The sequence below is a fragment of the Mobula birostris genome, chromosome 17, assembly GCF_030028105.1.
Source record: "Mobula birostris isolate sMobBir1 chromosome 17, sMobBir1.hap1, whole genome shotgun sequence".
NCBI lineage: Eukaryota > Metazoa > Chordata > Chondrichthyes > Myliobatiformes > Myliobatidae > Mobula > Mobula birostris.
This window is the reverse complement of record NC_092386.1, coordinates 73465616-73479341: the sequence shown is the minus strand read 5'-3', so window position 1 is coordinate 73479341 and position 13726 is coordinate 73465616. Positions and strand designations below refer to the sequence as shown.

At 44.7% G+C, this 13726-nt stretch overlaps 1 protein-coding gene across 7 annotated transcripts in view; it reads right to left on the bottom strand.

Moving 5' to 3' along the window:
• The window catches only part of adamts3 (ADAM metallopeptidase with thrombospondin type 1 motif, 3), a 370913-nt gene that overhangs the window by 20767 nt on the left and 336420 nt on the right, over positions 1 to 13726 (bottom strand). For all 7 annotated transcript variants that reach the window (XM_072281905.1, XM_072281906.1, XM_072281908.1 and 4 more), the window contains one exon: positions 7590 to 7755. In XM_072281905.1, coding sequence (XP_072138006.1) covers positions 7590 to 7755 — 166 coding nt within the window. The remainder of the gene's footprint in view (positions 1 to 7589; positions 7756 to 13726) is intronic.

Genomic DNA, 13726 nt, shown 5'->3' with positions numbered 1-13726 from the left:
ACCATTTTGTTTAATGATCTCTTATGAAGTACCATTTTGCTTAATGTCCTCTTATAAAGTACCATTTTGTTTAATGACCTCTTATGAAGTACCATTTTGAAAACTACTGGTTCTGCTTTCTCCATTCTCATTGCAACAACTTTAAAATGTTCTAACAGGTTTTGAAGTATATGGTTTCACTTTCAGCAATCCACACAGACTTTTCGTAGTGTCCTGTTAGCAGTTTGCTAGAAATAGATTATAGCATTTTCTCTGGTAATATTAACTGGTCTGTAGTTCCTGCCTTTTTACCCCTTACTTTGCAAAAAGAGTGAGATTATATTTGCGAACTTTCATTCTCTGGGAACCAGCATAGAAACTTTGGAACTTAATAAGATAACAAATTGTGCATCTTCATTGCCTCCTTGTTCAAAACATGACATCAATCATCAGGACTTAGACCATAAGAGATTGGAGCAGGATTAGGTCATTCAGCCCATTGAGTCTGCTTTGCCATTCCATCATGGCTGATCCCGGATCCTACTCAACCCCATACACATGCCGTCTCGCCATATCCATTGATGTTCTGACCCATCAGGAAATGATCAACTTCTGCCTTAAATATACACACAGACTTGGTTTCCACCACAGTCTGTGGCAGAGCATTCCACAGATTCACCACTCTCTGGCTAAAAATATTCCTCCTTACTTCTGTTCTAAAGGGTCGCCCCTCAATTTTGAGGCTGTGCCCTCTAGTTCTGGATTCCTCCACCAAAGGAAACATCCTCTCCACATCCACCCCATCCAGTCCTTTCAACAATCGGTAGGTTTCAATGAGATCACCACACATTCTTCTGAATCCCAGTGAATACAGGCCCAAAGGACCCGGCTGGTGGTGTAGTGGCATCAGTGCCAGACTTTGGGACAAAAGGTCCCATGTTCAAATCCAGCCGGCTGCTAACACGCTTTCCATCCGTGCTGGGTTTCGAGCTGGTGATCTCGTTGGAAACTCACCCAGCAGAAGGCAATGGCAAACCACTGCTACATCAGAGATGCGTGGAGGGAAATCGTCGGCTAACTGGAGAAACTCCGGATGCGACGTACCTCTCCTTTTCCCACAGGCCCAAAGCTGGAATGATCACCTGAATTTATGGGAATGGGGAATTATTTTCAAGTCTACAGATTTCTGGTTTATTATGTTCATTCAGCACTTTATTCACTCTGGACACATTTTTCATGATTCCCAGGGAGCTTTTATCTGTGTCCTGCCCCACACAAATGAACATAAAGTATAATATATTTTCTTATTCTGTAGCATTCGTTCTGCATAGGCTCTCCCCATCTAATCTACAGCCTCTACATATGAACATGTTTGGGAGACCAGACCACAATGCACCACTTTTCCCACAGAAATACACAGCATTTATTGTGAACATTTTAATTATTTAAATGTTAGCCATTACCGTCGTAACTCACATCTCATACCTCCTAGCTTATTCAGTTTTGAGACCATAATGTTTGATTGATTTGAATTAATTTTAATCTTCATATAAAATTCTATTATACTATGATAGAAGATCAAATTCAACTTTATTGTCATCAGACTGTACACATGTACAACCAAATAATAAAAATGTTCCTCTGGACCACGTGCACCACAAAGCGAATATCACACACAGAACATAAACCAAAATATTACTATAAGTAAGTTAATAAAATATAATTCAAAATGCATGGAGTGTACAGCACAGGTAAACAATACAGCAAACAGTAAACAGCTTGCAGTCCTGGTGACGAGACCCCGGTGGTGGCAGGGTATTCATTAGTCTCACAGCCTGAGGGAAGAAGCTGTTCCCCAGTCTGGCAGTCCTAGTCCTGATACTCCTGTACCTCCTTCCTGGTGGTAGTGAGTCAAGGAGATTGTGGGTTGGGTGATAGGGATCCTCAACAATGCTTTAGGCAGATCTAAAATCTTGATACACCTACCATATGAAAAGGATTCTGATTATCTACACTGTCTACATCAATTATAAATTATAACCTCTGTTAGATCATTCTTAGCTTTCTTTACTACAAGGGAAACAATCCCAGCCATTTTTTTTTCTCTCTTTAGCTATGAAGGTATTGTCCTGGTGAATCTCCTCAGATCTCTCTCTAGTGTAAACACATCATTCCTATAATACAGAAATAACAAAAAGACAAAGTCTTATCACTGGTAACAGGCTTCCAATAGCAAAACCAACCCTCTGTTACCACCCCTCAACTTCTATGACCTAGCCAAATTTGTATCCGATTTACTGACTTGCCTAGGATCTGTGACACCTTAACTTGGACAACCGCGCTGCTCCATCCAACGCTATATGAGGACATTCTTACCCTCCGCTTTTCATTCCAGGACGAGGGAGATGTCTTCCTTTTTTAAAGAAAGGGGCTTCCCTTCCTCCACCATCAACTCTGCTCTCAAATGCATCTCCCCCATTTCACGCACATCTGCTCTCACTCCATCCTCCCGCCACCCCACTAGGAATAAAGTTCCCCTGGTCCTCACCTACCACCCCACCAGCCTCCGGGTCTAACATATAAATCTCCGTAACTTCCACCACCTCCAACGGGATCCCACCACCAAGCACATCTTTCCCTCCCCCTCCCTGCTTTCCGCAGGGATCGCTCCCTTGTCCATTCGTCCCCCCCATCCCTTCCCACTGATCTCCCTCCCGGCAGTTATCCTTGTAAGCGGAACAAGTGCTACACATGCCCTTACACTTCCTCCCTTACCACCATTCAGGGCCCCAGACTGTCCTTCCAGGTGAGGCGACACTTCACCTGTGAGTCAGCTGGGGTGATTTACTGCGTCCGGTGCTCCCAATGTGGCCTTCTATATATTGGCGAGACCCAACGCAGACTGGGAGATCATTTTGCTGAACACCTACGCTCTGTCCACCAGAGAAAGCAGGATCTCCCAGCAGCCACACATTTTAATTCCACGTCCCATTCCCATTCTGACATGTCTATCCACGGCCTTCTCTACTGTAAAGATGAAGCCACACTCAGGTTGGAGGAACAACACCTTATATTCCGTCTGGGTAGCCTCCAACCTGATGGCATGAACATCGACTTCTCTAACTTCTGCTAATGCCCCACCTCCCCCTCGTACCCCATCTGTTATTTATTTTTATGCACACATTCTTTCTCTCACTCTCCTTTTTCTCCATCTGTCCCTCTGAATATACCTCTTGCCCATCCTCTGGGTCTCCCCCCCCCCCTTGTCTTTCTTCCCGGACCTCCTGACCCATGATCCTCTCGTATCCCCTTTTGCCAATCACCTGTCCAGCTCTTGGCTCCATCCCTCCTCCTCCTGTCTTCTCCTATCATTTTGGATCTCCCCCTCCCCCTCCAACTTTCAAATCCCTTACTCACTCTTCCTTCAGTTAGTCCTGACGAAGGGTCTCGGCCCGAAACGTCGACTGTACCTCTTCCTAGAGATGCTGCCTGGCCTGCTGCGTTCACTGGCATTTTGTGTGTGTTGCTTATCCTCGGTCATTGGGTTCTGTAGTGAGTCAACCTGTAGCCAGGAAAATGATGAACCTCTCCTATTTGTGGTAACTTATTTTTTATTCTTTCCACATCTTTTCTAATATTTATAGCTGTGTACTTGTAATGCTACTGTGCGACTGTAATTTCCTTTGAGATCTTATCTTATCTTATCTATCTTATAGAACAACCTTCCAAGCGGGACCTTGGCAAAACCCTTACAGTAGCAACAACATCAAATACACTGTCCTCATTAACACATTTTGTGGCTTTTTCAAATTATCAGATTTAATCTTCCATCAGCAAAGCTGCATTGTGAAACAGGTAGATGGTCAGGTACACACACTGGAAAGTTATGGGCCGAATGCCGGCAATTGGATCTAACATGGGTGTGGCATCTTGTTCAGCTTTGCCTGTGGCTCATGGACAGAGTCATAAGGCACATGGAGAAAAGTCACAGGGGTATAGGGATGAAAGAAAAACGGAGAGTTACGTGGGAAGGAAGGGTTATATTGATTTTGGAGTAGGTTAAAAGGTCGGCACAACACCGTGGGCTGAAGTGCGTGACCTGCGTTGTACTGTTCTATGTTCTATGACTTTATCTTGCTAATCAATCTCTGCCTCTCCACGTATTTTTCCAATAACTTCCCCACCACTGACATTAGATTCTCCTTTCAATAATTACCTGACTTATCCTTGCTGCCCTTTTTGAATTCAGGACCATATTTCCTGCACCCTACTTACCTGGTACCTCTTCTGCAACCAATGGTGACTTAAAAATCACTGCCGGACCCCAGCAATCACCTCCTTTGCCCCACAAAGCATGAAGGGGGCACATTCCATCATGTCTCAGTGATCTGCCACCTTAGACCATTGACAGCTATTACATGCTCCTTTTTATTAAATATGATCTAGAAAATTCCTGCCTCTTTCGAAATCTGCAAGCTCAATATTCTTTCTTTAGTGAATACAGGTAAGAAATGTTTATTGGTTACCTTACCCACAATTGTGAATTTAGTTGCTAAAGGCACTACTGTTACACTCTTACTCTTAATATACTTACAAAATATTTTCCCTAATGTTGTCTGGTGTTTATTTCTTGTGAGCTTGCTTTCTCTTCAGCTAAACCCCTCCTACACATTCACTACTCCTGAAGGTTCTCACCAGCCACCTAATTCCCTTTCTCTTTCTCAGACCTTGACATCTAGGGTCTCCTGGACTTCCCTCTTCTACCTTTCATAATTGCAGGAACATGTTGATCTTTAATTTTCACTTTTTCACCTTTAAAAGACACCCACTTTCCATTAGATAGATTAGATTCAACTTTATTGTCATTGTGCTGAGTACAGATACAAAGCCAATGAAATGCCTTTAGCATCTGACCAGAAATGCAAAGCATAGTGTTATTTACAAAATAACTGTGAATAAAAAAGTGCTACAGCACACAAATATAAAAGTACTGAGATAGTACAATATGGGTGCAATACTGCTTAGCGCTGTGATGTGAGGTTCAGCAGGGTCACAGCCTCAGGGAAGAAGCTCTTCCTGTGCCTGCTGGTGTGGGAGCGGAGGCTCCTGTAGCGCCTACCAGATGGGAGGAGAGTAAAAAGTCCATGGTTAGGGTGAGATGCATCCCTGATAATGTTTTTCGCCCTGCCCAGGCAGCGTTTATGGTAGATGTTCTCAATGGTGGGCAATTGGGTGCCGATAATCCGCTGGGCAGTTTTCACCACATGCTGGAGTGCTTTGCGGTCCGTTACGGGACAATTGCCATAGCATACTGAGATGCAGTTGGTGAGAATGTTCTCAATGGTACAGCGGTAAAAGTCTGTCAGTATCCTGGGACAGAGGTGAGCTTTCTTGATGTTCCGCAGGAAATAAAGGCGCCTTTTTGATCAGGATGGAGGAGTTCAGGGACCAGGTGAGATCCTCGGAAATGTGGATACCATGGAATTTGAAGCTTGATACACGCTCCACTACAGTCCCGTTGATGTAGGTGGGGACATGAGTGTGACTCCTGGCATGCCTGAAGTCCACAATGATCTCCTTGGTCTTCTGGGTGTTAAGGGCCAGGTTGTTGTCGGCACACCATGCGGCCAGGTGCTGGACCTCGTCCCTGTAGGCCGTCTCGTCATCCCTTCTGATCAGGCCAACCACCATGGCGTTGTCTGCGAACTTGATTATGGAGTTAGAACCATGTACAGGAACGCAGTCATAGGTGAAAAGGGAGTACAGAAGAGGGCTCAGCACACAGCCTTGAGGCACGCCAGTGTTATAGTCATAGTCATACTTTATTGATCCCGGGGGAAATTGGTTTTCATTACAGTTGCACCATAAATAATAAATAGTAATAGAACCATAAATAGTTAAATAGTAATATGTAAATTATGTCAGTAAATTATGAAATAAGTCCAGGACCAGCCTATCGGCTCAGGGTGTCTGACCTTCCAAGGGAGGAGTTGTAAAGTTTGATGGCCACAGGCAGGAATGACTTCCTATGACGCTCTGTGTTGCATCTCAGAGGAATGAGTCTCTGGCTGAATGTACTCCTGTGCCCAACCAGTACATTATGTAGTGGATGGGAGACATTGACCAAGATGGCATGCAACTTAGACAGCATCCTCTTTTCAGACACCACTGTCAGAGAGTCTAGTTCCATCCCCACAACATCACTGGCCTTACGAATGAGTTTGTTGATTCTGTTGGTGTCTGCTACCCTCAGCCTGCTGCCCCAGCACACAACAGCAAACATGATAGCACTGGCCACCACAGACTTGTAGAACATCCTCAGCATCAGTCTGGCAGATATTGAAGGACCTCAGTCTCCTCAGGAAATAGAGACGGCTCTGACCCTTCTTGTAGACAGCCTCAGTGTTCTTTGACCAGTCCAGTTTATTGTCAATTCATATCCCCAGGTATTTGTAATCCTCCACCATGTCCACACTGACCCCCTGGATGGAAACAGGGGTCACCGGTACCTTAGCTCTCCTCAGGGTGAGAGTGGAGGAGGAGAGGTTGCCTAACTTAACTGATTGGGGTCTGTTAGTTAGAAAGTCCAAGGTCCAATTTCAGAGGGATACGCTGATACCAAGCTGGCGAAGTTTGGTGATCAGCTTGGAGGGGATCACAGTATTGAATGCCGAACTAAAGTCAATGAACAGCATTCTGACGTAAGAGTTGGGGCTGTCCAGGTGGGTCAGGGCAGAGTGAAGTGCCGAGGAGATGGCGTCCTCTGTTGACCTGTTGGTGCGATAGGCAAATTGATGGGGGTCCAGGATAGAGGGCAGACAGGATTTCAGATGTGATAGAACCAGTCTCTCAAAGCACTTTGCAATGATGGGGGTGAGTGCCTGTAGGCATTATTTATCCATTAGAAGCTACTCCCAGTTTAATTTTGCCAGCTTGTGTCAAGTGATGTTGAAATGAGCTTTTCACTTATTCAAGACTTTAATTTTGGATCACTCTTATTGACTTGTAGAACGTGAAGACTTTTCAGACACTGCAACTACCTCCTCGGCATAATTCCCCAACATTAAGTCCAGTACCATCATTTCGCTAGTAAAATCTGCTACTGTCCTGTGTGGCCTCTCCAGGCCTTTCACATAGGGGCGATTGCAATTAATTTTCTGGACGCTGAAACCTCCTGCAAGTAGAACCCTATTGCTTTTACACCCCTCTATCATTTGCATGATTATCTCCTGCTGTTTGTTGGAGGCCACTGCAAACTCTTAGTGGAGTAATTACCCTTTTTGTTAGTTTTGCCCAAATGAACTCATTTGAAAGACAGGATATTACACTTCATCACCATGGTAATTAATTCCTTAATCAATATAGCAATGCCTGTTCTTTTTCACTTTCTCCGCCATCTCACCTGAAGTTTCTATACTTGAAGCACGGAGCTGCCAGGCCTCCTTAAAACATGTCTCTGTGATTACAACAATACCATACACCCATATGTTGATCAACATTCTACGTTCACCTGTGTTACAAGAAATGCTCCGTGCATTAAAATATCTGCAATTTAGCCTTCCAGTCCTCCCTTACACCATTCTTAAAAGATCCTATTCAGATATAATTACCTCCACCACATGGCTTGGAACACTGGGACCAGCTCTTCAAAGCCCACTCAAATGCATCAAGGTCTTCCTGAAGCACATTGTTGTTGCTGATTGTTGGTAGGGAGTCCTCATGGATAATATAGTTATAGGTGAGACTAGATTTGGTGCTATTATTCCGAGGGATAATCTGAAAGAAATGAAAGGTTACTAGTACATTTTGAAGGGCTGACATGTGGAAATCACCACTGTGTTCAAGATTTTACAAGTAACACTTTTGCCTCATTGCCACAGTTTTTCTCCTTGTACTATTGTCCATCTTACACCATAAGATGAAGGAGCAGAATTAGGCCATTCAGCCCATCAAGTCTGCTATGCCATTTCACCATGGTTGATCCATTTCCCTGTGAAACCGATTCTCCTGTGTTCTCCCCATAACTTTTCATATCCTGACGAATCACAAACCTATTAATTTTGACCTTCAATGCGCCAAATGATCTGGTCTCCACAGCCATCTGTGGCAACGAATTCCACAGATTCAACACTCTTTGGCTAAAGAAATTCCTCCTCATTTCTGTCCTATTTTGAGGCTGTGCCCTCTAGTCCTAGACTCCTGCACCAAAGGAAACATCCTCTTCACATCCACTTTCAACATTCAATTAGATTCATGGTGTTATACAGCAAGGAAATGGGTCTATCAGTCCAACTTGTTTATGGTGACCAAAGTGCTTATCCAAGATAATGCCATTCACCTGCAATTGGCCCATATTCCTCTAAATCGTACCTGTCGTACGTTAGAATGTAAAACAGTACAGCACAGGAACAAGTTGTGCTGAATTAATTCCATCGGATTGTTGGAATTCTTCACTCTTTCCACAGATCCTTCTGTCCTTTTCAGTCTGACTGAAATGCTGCTAATTTGAACTTCTCCCAGTTCAGATCACTGACTTGAAAAGCTTTCACTATTCCTTTCCCCAAAGAATCAATCTGTGGACCTAACAAAATGTTTCCGGTATATTGTGCTTTCATCACACAGAGCCGGCTGCTGGCGTAGTGGCATCAGTGCTGGATTTCGGGGCAAGAGGTCCTGTGTTCGAATCCGGCCAGCTCCCTTGCACACAACAGGAATTCTGCAGATGCTGGAAATTCAAACAACACACATAAAAGTTGCTGGTGAACGCAGCAGGTCAGGCAGCATCTCTAGGAAGAGGTAGTCGACGTTTCAGGCCGAGACCCTTCGTCAGGACTAACTGAAGGAAGAGTGAGTAAGAGATTTGAAAGTTGGAGGGGGAGGGGGAGATCCAAAATGATAGGAGAAGACAGGAGGGGGAGGGATGGAGCCAAGAGCTGGACAGGTGATTGGCAAAAGGGATATGAGAGGATCATGGGACAGGAGGTCCGGGAAGAGAGACAAGGTGGGGGGGGGACCCAGAGGATGGGCAAGAGGTATATTCAGAGGGACAGAGGGAGAAAAAGGAGAGTGAGAGAAAGAATGTGTGCATAAAAATAAGTAACAGATGGGGTACGAGGGGGAGGTGGGGCATTAGTGGAAGTTAGAGAAGTCGATGTTCATGCCATCAGATTGGAGGCTACCCAGATGGAATATAAGGTGTTGCTCCTCCAACCTGAGTGTGGCTTCATCTTTACAGTAGAGGAGGCCGTGGATAGACATGTCAGAATGGGAATGGGATGTGGAATTAAAATGTGTGGCCACTGGGAGATCCTGCTTTCTCTGGCGGACAGAGCGTAGGTGTTCAGCAAAGCGGTCTCCCAGTCTAAGCGGGATCCCACTACTAAGCACATCTTTCCCTCCCCGCCTCTCTCTGCATTCCACAGGGATCGCTCCCTACGCAACTCCTTTGTCCATTCGTCCCCCCCATCCCTCCCCACTGATCTCCCTCCTGGCACTTACCCGTGTAAGCGGAACAAGTGCTACACATGCCCTTACACTTCCTCCCTTACCACCATTCAGGGCCCCAAACAGTCCTTCCAGGTGAGGTAACACTTCACCTGTGAGTCGGCTGGGGTGATATACTGCGTTCGGTGCTCCCAATGTGGCCTTTTATATATTGGTTTCCACCCCACTAGGAATAGGGTTCCCCTGGTCCTCACTTACCACCCCACCAGCCTCCAGATCCAACATATTATTCTCCGTAACTTCCGCCACCTCCAATGGGATCCCACCACTAAGCACATCTTTCCCTCCCCACCTCTCTCTGCATTCCGCAGGGATCGCTCCCTACGTGACTCCCTTGTCCATTCATTCCCCCCCATCCCTCCCCACTGATCGCCCTCCTGGCACTTATCCTTGTAAGCGGAACAAGTGCTACACATGCCCTTACACTTCCTCCCTTACCACCATTCAGGGCCCCAGACAGTCCTTCCAGGTGAGGCGACTCTTCACCTGTGAGTCAGCTGGGGTGATGTACTGTTTCCGGTGCTCCCGATGTGGCCTTCTATATACTGGCGAGACCCGACGCAGACTGGGAGATCATTTCGCTGAACACCTACGCTCTGTCCGCCAGAGAAAGCAGGATCTCCCAGTGGCCACACATTTTAATTCCACATCCCATTCCCATTCTGATATGTCTATCCACGGCCTCCTCTACTGTAAAAATGAAGCCACACTCAGGTTGGAGGAACAACACCTTATATTCCATCTGTGTAGCCTCCAACCTGATGGCATGAACATCGACTTCTCTAACTTCCGCTAATGCCCCACCTCCCCCTCGTACCCCATCTGTTACTTATTTTTATACACACATTCTTTCTCTCACTCTCCTTTTTCTCCCTCTGTCCCTCTGAATATACCCCTTGCCCATCCTCTGGGTCCGCCCCCCCCCATCTTTCTTCCCGGACCTCCTGTCCCATGGTCCTCTCATATCACCTTTGCCAATCACCTGTCCAGCTCTTGGCTCTATCCCTCCCCCTCCTGCCTTCTCCTATCATTTTGGATCTCCCCCTCCCCCTCCAACTTTCAAATCCCTTACACACTCTTCCTTCAGTTAGTCCTGACGAAGGGTCTCGGCCTGAAACGTCGACTGCACCGCTTCCTAGAGATGCTGCCTGGCCTGCTGCGTTCACCAGCAACTTTGATGTGTATAGCTCCCTTGCACGCTCTCCATCCGTGCTTGGGTTGAGTGTCATTAAAAAAAAAACCTGGAGAGGGATGGGCTCCACCAGGTTTCAGATGACCAAGACACGCTGTACAATGAGCATACCAAAAGTTTGTCATAACGGCGCCCCAATGACTCCACCAGGAGTTAAGGGTGCGCGCACACACACACAACTAATTTCAGAATATGAAACATCAAATTCTGTGGATTGCTGTTTACTTGCTCGCTTTTTGCTGTTTGTGCAATTTGTTGTTTTTTTTTCACATTTTGGGAGTTTGATGTTTTCTTTGAACGGGTTCCATGGTGTTTCTGTGTTTCATGGCTGTGTGTGAGGAAGACAAATCTCAGGGTTGTATAGTGCACACATACTTTGCAGGTCCCACTTATCCATTCCAAAAGATAGGTTGCAATAGTTATGCAGTAATGCAACCGACAACATCTCAGCTACAAAATGAGCTTTGCCTCTAATTGTACCGACACGTGACTGGCAACGAGCAGGAACATGGAACATTACTACTTGTGCATTTATCAGGACAAATGCAGTTCCTATCAGTTTTCAACTAGTCACCACCATCTACTCCTTGCTATTTAAATGCAGTACTTAGCTCTACCGCAGCCTTGGCCCAAACAAGATACAAGTTCAATAGCTGAGGTGAGAGTGACTGCTCTCGTCATTAGACAGTAGTTGATCAGGTGTGGCATCAAAGAGCACTCGTGAAATAGATTTCAGTGGGCACCAAAAGGAAAATACTCTGGTCTTTAGTGCAATATGGTGCAAAATGGAGTGGCTATTGAAGGTCAGTTATTCCAGCCCTAGGTTATCACTACTGAAATATTATTTCCCAGACACTGACCAGCAACTCAATTGGGTCAGCTAAATAAATATAACTACAAGTGCAAGTCAGAGGTTTGGTATCCTGTGTCATGTGAGTCACCTTTTGACATGGCAAGGCCTTTGCATCAATTGGAAAGTCTTCAGACGGAATGTAATTTCAAATACTTAGGTGACTACAGCTCACTAACAACAATCATGAAGCCCAAAGATTTCTAGGACAGAGTGGCTCAGTTAATTGGAACCCCATCCATTACCATTCCCTCTATCTCCAGAGCTCAGTGTTTATCAGTTATAAAATGCACTGCATTACTTGGCCAAACTAACATGACCGCACCTCCCAAAGGCACAACTTCTACCACTAAGAAGCACGTGAGCAGCAAATGCATCACCATCTCCAAGTTAGACGCTATCCTGACTCATTCCTTTATCATCAGTGGGTTCAAATCTTGAAGCTTCCATCCCATTAATGCTTGTGTTGTTGTTGACAGCCGTTGAGTCCCTGTCAACTCATGGTGACCCTATGGATAGTGTTTGACATAAATGACCAGAAAAAGCCAGAATAGCAGTACGTTCTGGAATCAACTGTACATAACAGAAATTCAGCTGGTCAGGCACCTCCACCCTTTCCCTTCAGCCCTGGTCTTTCCTTTCAGATATTCATGCATCTCCTTTATGAATCTAACTCTATTACTGTGCTGATCACACATTACAGACTCTAATCACTTCTTGAGTAAAATATACATTTCCTCAGCTCAGTTTTGCTTTTGTTGTCAATTGTTGTATTCTATGTCTCTCTGTTTTTAGAATGTAGAACATAGAATAGTACAGCACAGTACAGGCCCTTTGGCCCACAATGTTGCCTGCCTCCCTTATAAGCCCCCACCTTAAATTCCTCCATATACCTGTCTAGTAGTCTCTTAAACTTCACTAGTGTATCTGCCTCCACCACTGACTCAGGCAGTGCATTCCACACACCAACCACTCTCTGAGTAAAAAACCTTCCTCTAATATCCCCCTTGAACTTCCCACCCCTTACCTTAAAGCCATGTCCTCTTGTATTAAGCTGTGGTGCCCTGGGGAAGAGGCGCTGGCTATCCACTCTATCTATTCCTCTTATTATCTTGTACACCTCTATCATGTCTCCTCTCATCCTCCTTCTCTCATCCTGCCTTAGAACTTTGCTTTCTTTAGTTTTCTGATGGATCCCACCGGCTTTCAACAGTCTCCAATATCTGCTGATACAGAAAAACTGCAAAATTTGAGTAAAAAAATGAAAAATCAAAAGCCATTAATAAGTCTTAAAGGTATGTAGGTAGGTTATTTGGTTGTTGCTATCCCTTGGTGTCAGTTAATGGCAAAATGAATGGAAGGAGTGTTGATTGGAAAGAAAATTAAATGAAGGGGAATATGGAAATAAGAAGAGGGGGAATGGGTCTAGTGTTCTCTTAGAAATTGGCATGCACCCAATTATTCAAATAGTTTCCTCATACTTCAACACAAGACTTATTCATTTTGGAATTTAGTTTCTGGCAATGCAATTCATAAAAATATTCTGCTTAAAAGTTATTTTTTTCAAAAATATTGGCACTCATTCTATCAAAACCATTCATAATTTTGAAAATCTAACATCCACTTGAACTTCTTTAAGAACGCAAACTTCTTCTCTTGGTTCTTCATGCACCTCAAGTACAACTCTGGGAAAACACTTTTGCACTCTGTGCAGGGCCGTTTCTAAGATTTGCTTTATTTGTCACAGATATATCAAAATATCGAAACATACAGTGAAAAGTACCGTTTGATTCAACAATCAACACAGTCAGAGGATGCGTTGGGGACAGCCCACAAGTGCTGCCAACATAGCACACTCACAAATTACTACCCATACATCTTCATGGAATGTATGTGGAAGGAAACGGAAATGCCCAGAGGTCACAGGGAAAACGTATAAACTCCTTACAGGAGGCAGTAGGAATTAAGTCCAATGCCTGCGCTGTGACAAATCAGACTCTTCTTTGCCGGATTTGTCAGACATATCAGATATACAAAACTTTCTTAGTTATGAAAACAGAATATAGAGTAAAATTCAGCTCTGGGGCTGGTTTGCAAGACATTACTCTCGACAAAGCAAAACCCAATAGCATGAATGGCAGCAATGCTTCACTACCAGATTAACTCAATGCCTTCTATGCCCGCTTTGAAAGGGAGAAAAT